Here is a 20,799-nt window from a genome sequence, read left to right on the forward strand (position 1 = left end):
GTATTAAGAAAAAAATTAAATTATAAATACATTTCAAAATATGTTAAAAGCTTAAGTTTAAAATTACATATGTATTACTTACCTAAAGGCTAAAACCAAGGTGGTGACAGAGTTGGAAAAGATGGCTCAGAAATTGAAAATGGCTTGAGACCTTTTTCATGAAAGTGGTTGTAACAGTATTGTAATAGTTGATATCGGAAACTTGAATGGAAAATGAGAACATACCACAATTTACAATGGGAAGAGTTAACAAAACTCTGATCAAAAATCATAACAACAGGGGGAAAGAATTGTGGAGAAGGTGCATATTCTCTATGTAAGATTTTTAATATACACACTGTATAAAATTCAACAGTAGTAGGGGAAAAGGAAACTGGGTGAGTGAGACGATGGCAAGATGATAGATTGCATATTCCTGCACTATAACTTTGCATTCCTGGTTGCACCATCAAGGGCTGACTCATCAGACATTTCCAAAATCTCAAAAAAGGTAGACCCATCTCACCTTGACTGCAGTTAAGACTCCATGGGCCATATGATGAAAGACAACTTAATATAAAGTAAAAGCACACTAGCATATTTAACTGAATTAGCTTGAGAGAGCGCATCAATGTTAAACCAGTTGTCTTCCAGGGCAGCCTTACATTTGCTACTGTAAATTTTTGCAGGTGTTTTAAAAGTAACAAGTTCTTGATTATTTATCCTGGACCCCAGAAAAAAAAATAGAAAAAAATGACTGCACAATTTTAAGCATTAGTAACAGTGAGTAACGAGTGCAGGCAAAGCATAGCCTTTTAGTGAGGCTGATTCTTTTTTAAGGTCAACCACTATCAAGGGTTTTGTACTTACGGTTTTTATCAAGAAACTGATTGTTTTTATTCGCTCTTTAGGTACCTCCTGCAACAAACTCAGTTGTTTCTGCAGCCTTTCCATAATTTCAGCTAGTTGTCGATGGGTGTTCTTTGTACGCATGCTGTAATACATTGTCTTTTTCATCACAGTTGACTGCAGCAAAGGAAAAAGTAATCTATTGAATCATTCTGCATGTTCATTTTGAAACTAAAAATGGTTTCTAATAATAAATAGACTAATTTAAAAGCATAAAATGTTTTACATTCCTACCCTCATCACCTTTTTCATTACAAAATATAAACCTATTTGCAGAAAGACAGAACATATACAATTTCTTTTTACAATTATGTTTTAAGTTGCTGTTTTCTCCTGAAATGCAACAGATTATCTATCTTCAGTGTATTTGTTTTAATACCATTTACAAATAAGTTTAACATATACAAACATACATTCAAATAAACAAGGAAAACAATGGCACATTTGTCCTTTAAGAGTTTGGTGTCATATCGGAATAATGCTAAATTCGTGGTCCTTCCTGTGCTATTTCTGTAACGGAACAATGGGTGATCTTTAGAACATAGAACATAGAACAGTACAGCGCAGTACAGGTCCTTCGGCCCACGATGTTGTGCCGACCCTTTAACCTACTCTAAGATCAAACTACCGACACACCCTTCATTCATCCATGTACCTATCCAAGAGTCGCTTAAATGCCCCTAATGTATCTGCTTCTACTACCACCGCTGGCAGTGCATTCCACGCACCCACCACTCTCTGTGTAAAGAACCTACCTCTGACATCTCCCCGAAACCTTCCTCCAATCACCTTAAAATTATGCCCCCTGGTGATAGCCCTTTCAGCCCTAGGAAAAAGTCTCTGGCTATCCACTCTATCTATGCCTCTCATCATCTTGTACACCTCTATCAAGTCACCTCTCATCCTTCTTCACTCCAATGAGAAAAGCCCTAGCTCCCTCAACCTTTCTTCATAAGACATGCCCTCCAGTCCAAGCAGCATCCTGGTAAATCTCCTCTGCACCCTCTCTAAAGCTTCCACATCCTTCCTATAATGAGGCGACCAGAACTGAACACAATATTCCAAGTGTGGTCTAACCAGGGCTTTATAGAGCTGCAGCATAACCTCGCGGCTCTTAAACTCAATCCCCCTGTTAACGAAAGCCAACACCCCATACGCCTTCTTAACAACCCTATCAACTTGGGTGGCAACTTTGAGGGATCTATGGACGTGGACCCCAAGATCCCTCTGTTCCTCCACACTACCAAGAATGCTGCCTTTAAGCCTGTATTCTGCATTCAAATTCGACCTTCCAAAATGAATCACTTCACACTTTTCCAGCTTGAACTCCATCTGCCACTTCTCAGCCCAGCTCTGCATCCTGTCAATGTCCCGTTGCAACCTACAACAGCCCTCCACACTATCCACAACTCCAGCAACCTTTGTGTCATCGGCAAACTTACTAACCCAGCCTTCCACTTCCTCATCTTAGTCATTTCTAAAAATCACAAAGAGCAGAGGTCCCAGAACAGATCCCTGTGGAACACCACTGGTCACTGAGCTCCAGGCTGAATACTTTCCATCGACTACCACCCTCTGACTTCTATTGGCCAGCCAATTCTGTATCCAGACAGCCAAATTTCCCTGTATCCCATGCCTCCTTACTTTCTGAATGAGCCTACCATGGGGAACCTTATCAAACGCCTTGCTAAAATCCATATACACCACATCCACTGCTCTTACTTCATCAATGTGTTTTGTCACATCCTCAAAGAATTCAATAAGGCTTGTGAGGCATGACCTGCCCCTCACAAAGCCATGCTGACTATCTCTAATCAAACTATGCTTTTCCAAATAACCATAAATCCTGTCTCTCAGAATCCTCTCCAATAATTTGCCCACTACCGACGTAAGACTGACTGGTCTGTAATTCCCAGGGTTATCCCTATTCCCTTTCTTGAACAAGGCAATAACATTTGCCACCCTCCAATCATCTGGTACTACTCCAGTGGACAGTGAGGATGCAAAGATCATCGCCAAAGGCGCGGCAATCTCTTCCCTCACTTCCCGTAATATCCTTGGGTATATCCCGTCTGGCCCCGGGGACTTATCTGTCCTCATATCATTCAAACTTTCCAGCACATCCTCCCTCTTTACCTCAACCTGTTCGAGCATATCAGCCTGTTCCACGCTGTCCTCACAAACGACCAGGTCCCTCTCACTAGTGAATACTGAAGCAAAGTATTCATTAAGGACCTCCCCTACCTCCTCCGACTCCAGGCACAAGTTCCCTCCACTATCCCTGTTCGGCCCTACCCTCACTCTGGCCATCCTCTTGTTCCTCACATAAATGTAGAACGCCTTGGGATTTTCCTTAATCCTACCCGCCAAGACTTTTTCATGTCCCCTTCTAGCTTTCCTAAGTCCATTCTTCAGTTCCTTCCTGGCTACCTTGTAACCCTCTAGAGCCCTGTCTGATCCTTGCTTCCTCAACCTTAAGTAAGCTTCCTTCTTCCTCTTGACTAGCTGTTCCACATCTCTTGTCATCCAAGGTTCCTTCACCCTGCCATCCCTTCCTTGCCTCATCGGGACAAACCTATCCAGCAGTCGCAGCAAGTGCTCCCTAAACAACCTCCACATTTCTGTCGTGCATTTCCCTGAGAACATCTGTTCCCAATTTAAGCTCCCCAGTTCCTGCCTAATAGCATTGTGATTCCCCCTCCCCCTTCCCATCCCGTCTGCTCCTGTCCCTCTCCATGACTATAGTAAAGGTCAGGAAGTTGTGATCACTATCACCGAAATGCTCTCCCACCGAGAGATCTGCCACCTGGCCTGGTTCGTTGCCAAGCACCAAATCCAACATAGCCTCCCCTCCAGTCAACCTATCTACATATTGAGTCAGGAAACCTTCCTGGACACACCTGACAAAATCTGCTCCATCCAAACTATTTGCACTAAGGAGGTTCCAATCAATATTAGGGAAGTTGAAGTCACCCATGACAACAACCCTGTTACTTCTGCATCTTTCCAAAATCTGCCTCCCAATCTGTTCCTCCGTGTCTCTGTTGCTATTAGGGGGTCTATAGAAAACTCTCAATAAAGTGACTGCTCCTTTCCTGTTTCTGACTTCCACCCATACTGACTCAGTAGACAAACCCTCCTCGATGACCTCCCTTTCTGCAGCTGTGATACTATCCCTGATTAGCAATGCCACTCCCCCACCTCTTTTACCTCCCTCCCTATTCCTTTTGAAACATCTAAACCCCGGAATATCCACCATCCATTCCTGCCCCTGTGATATCCAAGTCTCCGTAATGGCCACAACATCGTAGCTCCAAGTACTTTGAGGAAGAAATATTTCATGTATACGCTAGGTACAACCCAACAACAGGAAAAGGCAGAGGAACCAAAGCCGAGGTTCCTTAGATGGCAAAGGAGATATGAATTTGATGAAACAAAAAAAGGTGTATTGTGCAAGTCAGGCAAATTCTTCAAGCAAGAACCAGACCAAATACAATAAGTTGAAAGGGGAAGTGAAGAGAAAAAGAAGAGTGGCAAAGAGAGAACATGAGAATAAAAATGGCAGTTGGCATAAAAGGGAACCCAAAAATCTTCCACCAGCATGTAAATAAGAAGCAGGTAGAAGAGGTGGGGAGGGGCCTAATAGGAGCAAAGAAGGTGATATATGCTCAGAGGCACAGGACAAGGCTAGAATACTTAATGAGTACTTTGTATCAGTGTTTACTAAGGAAGAGGATGCTGACAAAATATTGGTAGAAGCAGAGATGGTATAGGTAATGGATGGGATGAAAATTGATAGGAAGGATGTACTGAAAAGACTGACTATGCTTAGAGTGGATAAGTTGCCCGGTCTGGATGGATTGCATCCCAGGTTGCTAAAGGACTTGGGAGTGGAGATAGCGGAAGGGCTAATGTCATTTAGGGAAGCAGCACCAGGCATACCTCAAAATGAGGTGTCAACCTGGTGAAACTACAACACAGGACTACTTGCATGCCAAAATGCGTAAGCAGCATGCAATAGACAGAGCTAAGCAATCCCATAACTAATGGATCAGATCTAAGCTCTGCAGTCCTGCCACATCCAGCCGTGAATGGTGGTGGACAATTAAATAAGTAACTGGAGAAGGTGGCTCCACAAATATTCCCATCCTTAATGACGGGGGAGCCCAGCACATCAGTGCGAACGATAAGGCTGAAGCATATGCAACAATCTTGAGCCAGAAGTGCCGAGTTGATCCATCTCGGCCTCCTCCTGAAGTCCCCAGCATTACAGATGCCAGACTCCAGCCAATTCGATTCACTCCACGTGATATCAAGAAACGACTGAAGGCACTGGATACTGCAAAGACTATGGGCCCTGACAATATTCCAGCAATAGTACTGAAGACCTGTGCTCCAGAACTTGCCACGCCCCTAGCCAAGCTGTTCCAGTACAGCTACAACACTGGCATCTACCCAACAATGTGGAAAATTGCCCAGGTGTGTCCTGTTCACAAAAGGCAGGACAAGTCCAACGCGGTCAATTACCGCCCATCAGTCTACTCTCAATCATCAGTAAAGTGATGGAAGGTGTCATCGACAGTCCCATCAAGCGGCACTTGCTTAGCAATAACCTGCTCAGTGATGCTCAGTTTGGGTTCCGCCAGGGCCACTCAGCTCCTGATCTCATTACAGCCTTGGTTCAAACATGGACAAAAGAGCTGAACTGAAGAGGTGAGGTGAAAGTGACTGCTCTTGACATCAAGGCAGCATTTGACTGAGTATGGCATCAAGGAGCCCTAGCAAAACTGAGGTCAATGGGAATAAAGGGGAAAACTCTTCACTAGTTGGAATCATACCTAGCACAAAGGAAGATAGTTGTGGTTGTTGCAGGTCAATCATCTGAGCTCCAGGACATCACTGCAGGAGTTCCTCAGGGTAGTGTCCTAGGCCCAACCATCTTCAGCTGCTTCATCAATGACCTTCCTTCAGTCATAATGTCAGAAGTGAGGATGTTCACTGATGATTGCACAATGTTCAGCACCATTCATGAATCCTCAGATACTGAAGCAGTCCGTGTAGAAATGCAGCAAGACCTGGACAATATCCAGGCTTGGGCTGATAAGTGGCAAGTAACATTTGCACCACACAAGTGCCAGGCAATGACCATCTCCAACAAGAGAGAATCTAGCCATCTCCCCTTGACATTCAATGCCATTACCATCACTGAATCACCCACTATCAACATCCTAGGGCTTGCCATTGTCCAGAAACTGAACTGGAGTAGCCATATAAATACTGTGGTTACAAGAGCAGGTCAGAGGCTAGGAAACCTGCCGCGAGTAACTCACCTCCTGACACCCCAAAGCCTGTCCACCATCTACAAGGCACAAATCAGGAGTGTGATGGAATACTCTCCACTTGCCTGGATGGTGCAGCTCCAACAACACTCAAGAAGCTGGACCCCATCCAGGACAAAGCAGCCCACTTGATTGGCACCCCATCCACAAACATTCACTCCCTCCAACACTGTCGCACAGTGGCAGCAGTGTGTACCATCTACAAGATGCACTGCAGCAACGCGCCAAGGCTCCTTAGGTCGCACCTTCCAATCCCGTGACCTCTACCAACTAGAAAGACAAGGGCATCAAATGCATGGGAACACCACCACCTGCAAGTTCCCCTCCAAGTCACACACCATCCTGACTTGGAACTATATCGCTGTTCATTCACTGTCGCTGGGTCAAAATCCTGGAACTCCCTTCCTAGCAGCATTGTGGTGTATCTAACTCACATGGACTGCAGCGGTTCAAGAAGGCAGCTCACCACCACCTTCTCAAGGGCAATTATGGATGGACAATAAATGCTGGCCTAGCCAGTGATGCCCACATCCCATGATTAAATAAAAAAAACTTCCAGTCTTCCTTAGATACGGGGGAGGTGCCAGAGGATTGTAAAGTAACAAATGTGACACCCTTGTTCAAGAAAGAGTGTAAGGGCCTTCCTAGTAACTATAGGCTGTTCAGTTTAACATCAGTCGTGGGTAAGGTTTTAGAAATAATCAAGGAAAAAATTAACAGGCACTTGGAGAGCCAGCACAGATTTGGTGAAAGGCAGATCGTGCTTGACTAATCTAATTGAATTTTTGACGAAGAAACAGAGAAGGTTGATGAAGGGAATGCAGTGGTTGTTCTCCAAATGGATTTTAAGAAAGTGTTTCATAAAGTGCCACATAAAAGGCTGGTTAACAAAACTGAGGGTCATGGAATAGGCGGGTCAGCTTGGGGAAAACATTGGCTGAAGGACAGAAAACAGCGAGTTGTGGTAAATGGCTGTTAGTCAGACTGGAGGATGATAGACAATGATTTTCCCCAAGGGTCAATGCTAGGATCACTGCTTTTTTGATATCAAATTAAATTTGCCAATGACATCAAACTTGGAGGTGTGATAGTGCCACAGGGCATAGGCTGGCAGAATAGGCAGACAAATTTCAGATGGAATTTAATACAGAATTTGAGGTGATGCATTATGGCAGAAAGGATAGGGAGAGGCAATATATACTTAATGGCACAGTTCTAAATAGTGTGCAAGGAGAGAGAACTGTGGGTTCATGTGAATAAATCTTTGGAGGTGGCAGGACATATTGAGAGAGTGGTTAGAAAAGTATATGGGATGTTGGGCTTCATAAATAGAGGTATTGAGTACAAAAGTTATGCCAAATCTTTATAAAGCTCAGGTTAGGCCACAACTAGAGTACTGCATCCAGATCTGGTCACCACACTTTAGGAAGGATGTAAGGGTCCTTGAGAGGGTACAGAGGAGATTTACCAGAACGGTTCCAGGGATAAGGGAAATTAGCTACAAGGTTAGGTTGGAGAAGCTGGGGCTGTTCTCCTTGGAGCAAAGAAGGTTGAGCGGAGATCTAATAGCAGTGTACAAGATTATGGCCGGTTTTGATAAGGCAGACAAAGAAAAGCTGTTCACATTAGCTGATGGTACAAAGCCTACAGGACACATATTTAAGGTTCTGGGCAAGAGAAACAAATGGGATGTGTGGAACTTTTTACGCAGTGAATGGCAATGACCTGGAACTCTCTGCCTACGATGGTGCTGGAAGCAGAGACGATCAATGATTCCAAAAGGAACTGGATAGGCACTGAAGGGGAATAAACTTGCAGGGATACAGGGATACAGCGAGGGACTGGGACTTACTGGATTGCTCTATAGAGAGCTGGTATGGACTTGAGGGACCAAATGGCCTCCTACTGCGCCATAGGCAAGATTTTCCAACCCTAGGGAGGCAGGCAAAATTGTGGGGAGCTGCATCAGGATGGCTCCCCGATCCAAAGCCTCTATTGGGGAGGTTTCCCAATGGTGGAACTGGATGAGGATCAGCCGCACATCAAACAGAAGGGGGCAGCTAATTTAAATAATTTTGCCAGTGGTGGAACAGCCCCTGCTGTGTTGGGAGGTCATCAGCTTCATGGAAGCAGCCGCCCTGCAGCCATCTGAGAAGGGTGGTGGGGGTGCCATTGGAGCTGGAGGCTCTTTGCCCCAAAGAGGGGCCACAGGGAGGGAAGGCCACCCCCACGGCCCCAGTGCACCTCCGGAGAAGCCTGCCTGCTCTAATTTTAAAATTTGTTGCTTACCAAGAGTGCCTTCCATGCTGAGTGCCCTCTCAATCACTGACTTAACTCAGCAGCACCACCTCTCACTGGTGGGACTGCCGAGCCTTCAGAGCTGCTGGCCCACTCAACTACATCCTGCCTGCCATCTTTAATTGGACGGCAAATCCCATGGTGGCCAATTAGGAGGCTGACTCCAGTAAAATTGCTGAGCCAGTCCCACTACGGGCAAGTGACAGATCAGGACCCCCAGTTGGTCCTGACATTGAGGTCCTGAAGCCCTCACTGCCCTATGACTCTATTCTGGTATTCTCGGCATCACAATCACAAGAGAGAGTATTTGTGCAGTGGGGCCTCGGTTCACAATGACTGTATATCTGCTGCTTTGATATGCTCTAGGTATATCTTAATATACCTGGATCTTTTCAATATGTATCTCACTGGGTATTCTTTAATAAAGATGTTTAAGGTTATGTGTGGCACCAGCACTGTATTAAATGAGATGGATTCTGAACAGATCTAGTAACTCAAAACTGGGCATCCATGAGGCACTGAGCCATCAGCTGCAGCAGACATGTATTCCACCACAATCTGTAACCTCATGTCTGGCATATCTCCCACTCTATCACTGCTATCAAGCCGGGAGGGAGGGGGGGCGGTGGTGGTGGGGGGAAATCAACCCTTCATCAATAAAGAGAGCAGGAGGGCATGCCAGGAGCAACACCATGCATACCTAAAAATGGGACGTCAACCTGGTGAAGCTACAACACAGGACTAGAGGCATGCCAAACAGCGGAAGCAGTATGCGATAGACAAAGCTAAGTGATCCCACAACCAATGGATCAGATCCAAGCTCTGCAGTCCTGCATATCCCCCACTCTACCATTACCATCAAGCTGGGGGATCAACCCTGGTTCAATGAAGAGTGCAGGAGGGCACGCCAGGAACAGCACCAGGCATACCTCAAAATGAGGTGCCACCTAGTGAAGCTACAACCCAGGACTACCTGTGTGCCAAATAGCCTAAGTAGCATGCAATAGACAGAGCTGAGCGATCCCATAACCAACGGATCATATCTAAGCTCTGCAGTCCTGCCACATCCAGTCATGAATGGTGGTGGACAATTAAAAAACTAACCAAAGGAAGAGGCTCCACAAATATCCCCATCCTCAATGATGGGGAGCCCAGCACATCAGTGCAAATGACAAGGTTGAAGTATTTGAAACCATCTTCAGCCAGAAGTGCCGAGTGAATGGTCCATCTCGGCCTCCTCCCGAGGTCCCCAGCATCACAGGCGCCAGTCTTCAGATAAGTCGATTCAACCCTCATGATATCGAGATACGGCTGTGGCACTAGATACTGCAAAGGCTGTGGGCCCTGACAACATTTGGCAATAGTACTGAAGACGTGCTCCAGAATTTGCCACGCCCCTAGCCAAGCTGTTCCAGTACAGCTACAACACTGGCATCGACCCGATAATGTGGAAAATTGCCCAGGTATATTCTGTACACAAAAAGCAGGACAAATCCAACCCGGCCAATTACCGCCCCATCAGTCTACTCTTGATTATCAGTAAAGTGATGGATGGTGTCGTCGACAGTGCTATCAAGCAGCACATACTCAGTAATAACCTGCTCACTGATGCTCAGTTTGGGTTCTGCCAGGGCCACTCAGTTCCTGACCGCATTACAGCCTTGGTCCAAACATGGACATAAGAGGTGAGGTGAGAGCCCTTGACATCAAGGCAACATTTGACAGAGTGTGGCATCAAGGAGCCCTAGCAAATCTGGAGGCAATGGGAATTGGGGGGAAAACTTTCCACTGGTTGGAGTCATACCTAACACAAAGGAAGATGGTTGTGGCTGTCGGAGGTCAATCATCTCAGTCCAGGACATCACTGAGTTCCTCAGGGTAGTGTTCTAGGCCCAACCATCTTCAGCTTCCCTCCATCATAAGGTCAGAAGTGGGGATGTTTGCTGATGATTGCACAATGTTCAGCACCATTCGCGACTCCTCAGATACTGAGGCTATCTGTGCCCATGTCTAGCAAGACCTGGACAACATCCAGGCTGGGATTGATAAGTGGCAAGTTACATCTGTGTCACACAAATGCCAAGCAATGACCATCTCCAACAAGAGAGAATCTAACCATCTCCCCTGTACATTCAATGGCATTACTATCGCTGAATCCCTCACTATCAACATGCTGGAGAGTTAACATTGACCAGAAACTGAACTGGACCAGCCATATAAGTATTGTGGCTACAAGAGCCGGTCAGAGGCTGGGAATCCTGCGGCGAGTTACTCACCTCCTGACTCCCCAAAGCCTGTCCACCATCTACAAGGCATAAGTCAGGAATGTGATGAAATACTCTCCACCTGCCTGGATGGGTGCAGCTCCAACAATACTCAAGAAGCTTGACACCATCCAGGCCAAAGCAGCCCGCTTGATTAGCACCCCATCTACCACCTTCAACATTCACTCCCTTCACCACCGATATACAGTGGCAACAGTGTGTACCATCTACAAGATGCACTGCAACAACTCACCAAGGCTCCTTTGACAGCACCGTCCAAACCCGCAACTTCTATCACCTAGAAGAACAAGGGCAGCAGACACACGGGAACACCACCACCTGCAAGTTCCCCTCCAAGCCACACACACCATCCTGGTTTGGAATTAGATCGTCGCTCCTTCACTGTCGCTGGGTCAAAATCCTGGAACTCCCTTCCGAACAGCACTGCGTGTATATCTACACCACATGGACTGCGGTTTAAGAAGGCGGCTAACCACCACTTTCTCAAGGGCAATTAGGGACAGGCAATAAATGGAGGGCTAGCCAGCAACGCCCACATCCCATGAAAGAATAAAAAAAACTGAAGAACAAGAGGCTGATTTTCTCGTCACTAATGTGTACAAGTTCCTCAGGTATCAACGCTGAATTTTGTGCTGGATACACTGTTCCAGGCCAGAAGGTAAATGAACAAAGCTCCAACCTGAAATATGCAGGAGTTTTATTATTATATTTAAATGATTCAGGAGCACCATCCGGCCATCCCTGACATCTTCTTTCACCCGTAACATTCAGTCAGCAGTGTAGCTAGTTCTCACAGTTGCTTGGCGCTGGGCACTGCAGACAAGTAGATTTAAAGAATCAAACATAAGATTCCTTTAGCAATTTATGAGGCCATTTCTGAAATATTATTCAAGGCTCTATTAATATTAGCACAAACCAAAAGCATCAGGAACATTTCTATGCCCCAATTTCCTGAGAAGTACGAAAGGCACATACAATTTATAGACGCACTTTGAATTCAGTCTCAAGGCTACTCCATCTTGGAAGTAAAATAACCATAAAGTGGAAAAGTTAAACAGCAAAGAGGCTTTATCCTGGTACATTGGGAACAGAATGAATAGGTAAAGATGTAAGATATGTTTCCATAATAAGGCCGTATGGGGTAGGGGGACCACATGGTTACAATGATACCAAACTCTTCTGGAGGTATAGACACCTATTATGAAAATACCCTTATCCTGCAAACAGAAAGAGAACAAATATTCACACTGAAACCAGATTATTAAATACTTCATTACCTCAGCAAAGTCCTTGGCCTGTTTACTGGACACATCATAAGTGTCTAGTCTCAAAAGCTTTGGAATGTGGTACACTACGTGTGTCATGTAGTTACAGAGGAGAGAGACAGGATTTGGAGTATACTGAGGATCCTTTAGACTTAATATTTGAAGCTCAGGTAGTCTTGCTAAATTAGTGAGTTCCTAGAGAAAAGAATTAGGAGGAACATAAACTCTTAACAGGTCTAATGAAACACTTCAATATGTCTTTAAAAAGGTTTGAAGTTTATAGTTGAAGCAGTATATGAAATACTGATCTAACTAATTGTGTATTAACATTTTTATGGTGCACACAAACTTTAAAAGTCACAAAAGGTTCTTATGCAAAATAAACTAGTTGTAACCACTTTCTGGAATGAATTTTCATTTTGCCTGCTGGGCGTTAATTGTGCTGTCACAGAGCAGCTGTCACTAAAGTTAATGGAAAGCAAAGTCAGACAGAATATAAAACAGGCAGCAGATCCACTTTCACCAGGTTTTCCACCTGGCAGCAAAGTAAAAAGTGAGACTAGTAGCCAGGTGCTAATGAACTGACTAGCACAGACAGCAGATTAAAATTGGGATCTTTATTAGCACATGCTCAATAGATATGACCAATTAAATAAAATGAAGGCAAGGTTTACAGCTATAGAGCACTTGATCATGTTTCACAGAAAATGTCTCAACGCAATTTATACACGAAGAATTACTTTAAAATTTAGTGACTTTGTTGTAGGCAAAATCCCACAAGGGGCAATGAGGTAAGCGATCAGCATCGGCTTTTCGATGGTGCTAGTGGAGAAAGGAATACTTTCTAGGAAACAGGGGGAACTTCCTACTCCTGTTTGATTGGTGGCATGGGATAACATTGACTGAACTACCGTAACATGCAGATGGGAGTTCAGTTTAACATCTTGTCCAAAGGACATTTCTGGAATTGCAACATTCCTTCGGTATTACAAAATAGTATCAGCCTGGATTATGGGTCCAATTCTTACAGCATGGCTTTACCCCCACAACGTTTGGCAGAAAGAGTAAATTGCTACCAATTGAGCCATTTTTACTTTTGAACAAAATATATAATATTCAAGAAACTCACTGCCCACAAGGGTGGTGGAAGCGGAGACAAATGATTTTAAATGGAAATTGGATGGGCACTTGAAGGAAATAAACTTGCAGGACAACGGGCATCATGCAGGGAAGTGGGACTGACTGAATTGCTCCATGGAGAGTCAGCGTGGACTCAATGACCCGAATGGCCTCCGTCTGCGCTGTAAATGACTCTACGAAACCTTGTTTTGAAGAAATATATGGGTACTTTCTGTAGAAGTAGATTTAAACCTGTAGTGCCAGAATTCAAAGCTAACCAAAACAATTTTTCAGATGGATCCACTGTTCAATAATACCATCAGGAAGCTTTCCAATAAAGCCCAACTAATCTCATTGGAACATACTGTAATCTTTTATTATTTAGCATCATGCTGCTATTCAACTTGGTTGAATAAATTGAGGATACTCTGAGGCTTGTGGAAAATGGTAATTGTTCAGAGAAGCATTACAGTCATAACCATTAATGTAATAAAGTAACTAGACTGCCAAATATCTCAATGCTGAAATATGTAACTTGAATTAATTGACTATACTTTACACCATGTGAGCCTCAAACCACCATAAAAGCAAGGTAGCAAATGCATAATAGATTTACAACTTTATAAAAGCTTTCCATTTAAAAAAATGCTGTGATGCAAATTTCTTTGCTGGAGATCAATGCTAATGAACTCCAATTTGTTCCAATGACTAAACTTTACATTATAAATTTAATCCTGAAAAACAGTGGGGCAGCATGACTTACGTAAACAATTCCATAATTGAGTGTTTATTTTAATTTCCATAATTGTCACTTGCCCTTCATTAGTTCTTCTCATCCTTTCTTCCATCTTCCCACATTATTTCCCTGACTGAAAGGACAGGCGTACAGTTTAAATTCAAGCCTGTGCCTATGCCATATAGTAAATGGCTTTCGAGAGATGTATGAAAGCAACCGAGTGAACGCTTCCCTGCAACAGGGTAGTAGAATGCCCACTGATTTTCTCTTTCTATGTAGACAAGTGTGGACTCTGCTTGTAGTTTCAATCATTATTATAAATGACTTCTAATCAGCCCTGCACGTCAGCCTGAGCTCAGTGATCGTTCTCTCACCTCACGATTTCAAAGACCAGTTCCAGAGCCTTGAGCACATCATCAGGATGACACTTCTTCCAGAGCAGTACTGAAAGAGTGCTGCAGCGGAGGTGCTGAATTTAAATGAACCATTAACTAAGATCCCATATAATCTTTCAGCAACAAATTCCATGAAACTATTCAATGGGGAGCAGGGGAGTTCTCCTGGTGCTCTCGCCAACGTTTCATCATTGATTGTGAAGCATTTTGGCAGGTTCTGAGGTCATGAAAGGTGCTAAAAAGATGAAATTTCCTTGTTTTAAGGAAAACTCTGGAGATTGTTCCATCTGTTTGTTACGACCGAGGCTGGAGGAGGGCATTGTCTTTCTCTAGTTCCACTTGTCCACGGGTCACAACATCTGTTTTACCCAGTTGCTGATATGGCCAATTATATACTTTATTTTTGTTTCAGAATAAAATCCACCAAACAGGTTTCTTCAAGAAACAAAATTATTAATTTATTATAAAACAAGACTTCTTCAATAAAGATGCAAAGCTTATTAACACACGGGTTGAAGTATGAAAGTTCCCTTCTAAATTACTCCAACACACACACACACACACACACACACACACACACACACACACACACACACACACACACACACACACACATTGAAGAAAAAAATATAGAAGCTGAAAAAAAGTTTTTCTCTGCGGAGATCGCTTTACAATAATGACAAAAAAAATACTTTGAACAAATACTTGTTAATTCTTAAAAATAAAAAAGGATAAGATATGCGATCTTCTCCGCTGGCCCTTTTAGTCTGGTGTCCAGTTACTCGTAGACAGCTGTCAATAGGATCTTTTTGGAGCAGTTCTCTTCAGGCAACATCGAGTATTAGTCCGGCATGCTTTCCAGGAGAAATGCAGCATCAGGGGTTTCAACTATCACACTGGATTCTCAGGATTTCTCAAAGAGGTGGGAAAAGGATAAGCTGGTGGCTTCTCTTCTAGCAAGCTTACCCCCAAATGACTGAAATCAATATCCAAAATGAAACCAACTCTTGACCACCATAAATCTTGACATGTCCCTTCTCCATAAACGACTCCTCTAGTCACCAAGGCTCCTGATATTTACTTAGCTGAAGACATGTGACTTCCAGAAAGGGGTTTGTTTTTAAACAAATCTCAAGTCTTTCCAGTGACCTTTTAAAAAAAACCTAAGCCCAGCATCTTTGGAATCTCTTCAGTCCTTCAAATGAATCGATTTCCACAATTTTTAAACACAAGTCCTCAAAAAATATTTTAAAAATGGAAGCACTTTCATATCACCTCCATCCTTGCAGGAATGAAATACCGTTTTTAAAGAGTGGGAAAAAAAAATGATGAAAAAAATATGAAAACACATTAACACACTCATTCTCATTCACTCTTTATCTGTAACTAATACACTTATGCCCTGTACCATCTTTGTACTCAGATAACGCAAAGCAAGGTTAAATTCTAGACATCTCATTAGCAATTACATTGTTTTTTTCCCCGCAGTGTGGATAATCTTTAGGCTGCGTTTGCTGACAACGCAACCACCGGGGGCGCAGTACATGCGAATGCGCAAATTCAGGCTCTTCAACTGGAACGCCTGTGTCTGCAACATTCAGCAGCTGCCAGGATTAAAGATGGAACTGCTCAATTTATCACAGGAAATGTTTATTCTAGCAAACTAACCTTACATTAAGTTGGATGGAATCCCAGTAATATGCTATTATGTAGTTATAGGATACTAACTGTAATCCTCAGATTCATTTAATATTCCAGTAATCCTATTCAATACAAAAGGAATTTTATGGTTGAATTTCTATGTTCTGATACTTTTGGAAGATAGTAAATTGGCACCCCGATCGATGGAAAAGAAAATCGGGCAGAGTATAAAATGTGCTGCTCGTGATTCATTTATATCACTGACCGGGACTGATTTCACCCAAGCGCAGCTACTAGCTCCTGCCCACCTGGTCGCTCTTCCCCCTCGGCAACTCACTTTCTCCCCCTCCTCCCTACCGGCTGCTTCCCCTCACCCACCCCCCTCAGTCCCTTGCTCCAGACCTCACTGCTCCAAACTCACCCCCCTGCCCAATTGTTCCCCGCTCCTCACTTCGAGCCACCCCGCTCTCTGGCCACTCACTCCCAGCTTCCCCGCCCCCCTCTGGCCGCATGTTATAGGCCACACCGCTTCCCTCCTCTTGGCCATTCGCTCCCACGTTTGATCAGTCTCCAAGTGTTGCCCGAAGAAGCAAGGCGGGGTGCAAGGGGTGACAGGGTGACGTAGATGCGAATGGCCAAGAGGAGGGAAGTGGCATGACCTCGAGCTAATGGCTGGAGGGTGGGGGGGGGGGGGGGGCGGGGAAGCGGGAAGCAATCGGCCAGGAGAGTGGGTGGGCAACAGCGAGGTCTGGAGTGAGCGACTTGGGGTGGGGGGGAATCGTCGAGGCCTGGAGCAAGTTGCCGAGGGGGGAGAGCGGCTAGTGGAGCGGGAGCGACTGACGGAGACCGAGCTCCAGCCTCAAAGTCTCCCATTCAGCCGCTCCCTCCAGCCAAGTTGGGGACTGGTTACCTGATGACGTTTTATCGCACATGCGTGAAGACCAGGCGCATGCGCGAAAATGGACCAGATGCAGACACGTGATGACATTGGTGCTGCGCGATGACGTCATCCCGTTTATGCACCACTTAGTCCTGGCAAGACATAGGTTGCGCGTGTGCACAGCTTGGAGCACTCTGATGACATCAGTGGGCCGCTGCTTTGTCAGGAGTCACTTTGTAATCTTTAAGTGATAGGGCTGCAATAGTAAACTTCATCAAAATAGTCTGGCATTCTGGTTTTTGAATTTTCCACAAAGGCTAGGGAGTTATGATCAGTATATACCAGTATCTTTCTGTAGTTGTGGCGGACATATACTTCAAGATGTTTAAGAGCTAGTCGTAAGCCCAGGGTTTCTTTTTCCACAGTAGAGTATTTCTTTTGGTGTCGATTTAGCTTTCTGGAAAAGTATTCCACTGGCCTTTCTATGCTTGATTCATCTTGTAACAGGACTGCACCGACCCCCAGGTCACTAGCATCAATTGCTACCTTGAAGGGCTTAGTGAAATTTGGGGTAGCCAACACCTGTTCATTGATCAAAATGGCTTTCAGCCTCTCAGATAATGCTTGGCACTCTCCTGAGCACATGATCTTGGCTTTCTTTTGTAGCAAATCCATTAGTAGAGCAGCTAAACTACTAAGATTTGGCACAAACCTGTTGGAGAAATCACACAGCCCCAAAAACCTCATGATTTCTCTTCTAGTCTTAGGGGCAGAGAACTCCATCAATTCTTGTACTTTTGTTGTTCTTGGCACTTGTCCTTGCCCTACCATATGCCATAGGTAGGTTAACCACGCTTTTGTAAATTCACTTTTGGCAAGGTTTAATCACTAAATCAGCCGACTGTAATTTTCACAAATAGAGCTTCTAGTGGTTCCAAGTGGTCCTTCCTAGTGTCACTGTTTACCAGCACATCATGAAGGTAAACCACACGGTTAGGAACACTGGCTAGCACTTAGTTCATTAGTCTCTGGAAAATTGTGGGGGCATTTTTTAAGCCCAAATGGCATCACTCGGCATTGGTGTGACAAAGGCTGATATTTCTTCAGCTCAGGGTGTTAAAGGAACCTGCCAATATTCCTTTGATAAATCTATTTTGGTAAGAAATGTGGCACTGCCAACTCTGTCAATACAGTCTTCCAAGTGAGGAATTGGGTAGGAGTCTGCCTTTGTAACTGCATTAATTTTTCTGTAGTCTATGCAAAATCTAGTCAAACCATCAGGTTTAGGCTTAAACAGGACTGGGGAACTCCAGCTGCTTTGACAGGGATAAATTAGGTGGTTTTTCAACATGTATTGGATTTCTGCTTTCACCTGGGCCTGTTTCTCTGGACTTAAGCAATAAGGATGCTATTTTATAGGAGGCGCCTCTCCTCCATCCACATCATGTATGGCTAAGGTTGCACATCCTGGCTTATCCCTAAAGACTCCTTTAAATGCTGTGAGTAGGCTTGTTAGCTCTTCTCGTTGTCCTGCATCCAAGTATGAAAGCATAGTGTCTAATCTCCCTAACAATTCAATATTAGCTAACCAGATAGTAGGAGGTTCAATTTGAGAATTGTTTAGGCCTCCTTGAGTCATCCTAACTATCCCTTTCATCCTTCACTGTCCCTACTATCTGACATACCTGTGCTGGCTTATTCCTCCCGGCAGTGATATTGTTTCAACATATTCATGTGACACAGCTGATTCTTGTTCTAGCGATCTGGGGTGTCAATCAAATAAAAGCAAAATACTGCGGATGCTGGAAATCTGAAACAAAAACAAGAAATGCTGGAATCACTCAGCAGGTCTGGCAGCATCTGTGGAAAGAGAAGCAGAGTTAACGTTTCGGGTCAGTGACCCTTCTTGAGTTCCGAAGAAGGGTCACTGACCCGAAACGTTAACTCTGCTTCTCTTTCCACAGATGCTGCCAGACCTGCTGAGTGATTCCAGCATTTCTTGTTTTTGTGTCAAATGATTTACTTTACCAATCCTTTTGACTACTCTATATGGTCCACTGAACTGTGCTTTCAGCAGTTCACCCAGTAAAGGTAGAAATACTAACACCTCATCCCCTGGCTGAAATGTGTCGGGTCTTGGCATGCTTGTCTGCCTATTTCTTCATTGTTGCTTGGGGAGCTTTCAGGTGTTCCTGAGCCATTTTGCAGCCTCTTGTGAGCCACTCCCAGAACATGGATACATACTCCAACATGGAAGATTCGTCCCTCCGTTCTTTGATTAGTTTCAGAGGACCTCTTACCTCATGTCCATAAACTAATTCAAAAGGACTAAAACTGGTAGAGTCATGAGGTGAATCCCTGGTGGAAAACAAAAGAAATTTCAGCCCTTTGTCCTAATCATAGGGATGTTCACGACAAAATGCCATGATCATCGTTTTGAGGATTTGATGGTACCGTTCTATAGCCCCTTGTGTCTGTGGGTGGTATGCAGAGGACTTTAACTGTGTTATTTTCAGATTATTCATAACTTGCTGCAAATTTTTAGACATAAAATTGGAACCTTGATTAGACAGGATCTCAATCAGTAATCCATATCAAGTGAAGAACTGGGTTAACTTCTCTACCACTACCTTAGCAGAACTTGTTCTCAAGGGAATGGCCTCTGGGAACTGAGTATATATTGATGTCCTGCTTTTGTTTTTGGCAAAGGTCCCACACAGTCTAACCACACCTACTAAATGGTTCCCCAAAAACTAGTACTGGAATTACAGGTGCTGGTTTAATAGCAGGTTGTGGTTTTCCCACAATCTGGCATGTATGGCACCTTTTACACAACTGCACCGCGTCTTTATAAAGACCTGGCCAGGAAAAATGTCGACTTATATGTGCTTGGCTCATCCGGATCCCCGCATTTCCCACCATAAGATTTCATGGACTATCCCTAATATTTCCCAGTGATACTTGGGCGGTACCACTATCTGGTGAACAACTGTCCATTCTTCGTCCACAGGTCTGTGAGGATGTCTCCACTTCCTCATCAGAATCCTATTTTTAATATAGTAGCCTTCCGGAACTCCCTTTGCCTCAGCTTCAGTTAGAGCCAATTGTGCAACTTCACTTAACTCTGGATCGGCTTGCTGAGCCCCGATCAGACAAGACTTACTGAATACTTCCTTCGGATTATCCAAATCCCCAAAAAATGTTTCAGATATGTGGCCATCTGTCTGTGGTGCCAATCTGATTTCTGACAATGGAAGTTGTTTAGCCATTGCTCGGGTCACTACACATGAAGAAAAATTACTGGAACCTTTTCCTGCAACAGCTCTGTCTCCTCGACTTCCCTTTGTCTTTCTATAACTACTGGAGAAGCTACTACCTTTGCTCCAACCAAATCATTCTGCAGGAGTAAGTCAACACCTTCTACAGGCAAACTATGGATAACTCTTACTGTTACTGTTCCAGACATTAGGTCACATTCCAAATGCACCTGTTACAAAGGCACGGATATATACTCCCCGCTGATACCATTCACTAAAACCGTGGCATTCAATGTGCTCTTTGGTGGAAAAGTTATGCCTTTCAGCAGCAAAAGAGTTTGGGTGGCCCCTGTATCCCTAAGTATAACTATAGGTTTACCTGCCTCACTTGAGGGATAGGTGTTACTTTTCCTTTTGACAAGAATTCCCTATAACGCTCAGGTTTCTTGTTCACGTCCCCTGCACTCACAGTGGTTTTTGTACTTGGCTTTACAGCTGCAGTCAGAGTTATAGCCTGATCTGTCGTACTCTCGGTCAGGGCCCCTTTCTCTGCATTGGCCATGTGTGCCCCAACAAGTTCCATGGGTTTACCCTGCATCTTCCAGCATTTTGCACGAAGTTGTCCCACCTTGTGGCAATAAAAATAATTGGGCTTACAGACCTCACTTCCACCCTCAGCATATTCCTTTCTGGCCT

General features: G+C 44.2%; 1 protein-coding gene across 19 annotated transcripts in view; it reads right to left on the reverse strand.

The window, feature by feature from the left end:
• lrrc9 (leucine rich repeat containing 9) overlaps positions 1-20,799 on the reverse strand; it is a 306,547-nt gene that overhangs the window by 222,749 nt on the left and 62,999 nt on the right. For 17 of the 19 annotated variants that reach the window (XR_010975669.1, XM_068038808.1, XM_068038818.1 and 14 more), the window contains 2 exons: positions 12,088-12,270; positions 850-1,005 (listed from right to left, as the gene is read on the reverse strand). Coding sequence is in view for 17 of the 19 variants with exons in the window: in XM_068038808.1 (XP_067894909.1) it covers positions 850-1,005; positions 12,088-12,270 (339 nt within the window). In the remaining 2 variants the exon portion in view is untranslated. Of the gene's footprint in view, positions 1-82; positions 165-849; positions 1,006-12,087; positions 12,271-20,799 lie in introns of those variants that run through there. The other 2 variants (XM_068038817.1, XM_068038824.1) reach the window with 2 other exon arrangements.

The sequence above is a fragment of the Heterodontus francisci genome, chromosome 9 (genome assembly GCF_036365525.1).
Source record: "Heterodontus francisci isolate sHetFra1 chromosome 9, sHetFra1.hap1, whole genome shotgun sequence".
NCBI classification, from domain to species: domain Eukaryota; kingdom Metazoa; phylum Chordata; class Chondrichthyes; order Heterodontiformes; family Heterodontidae; genus Heterodontus; species Heterodontus francisci.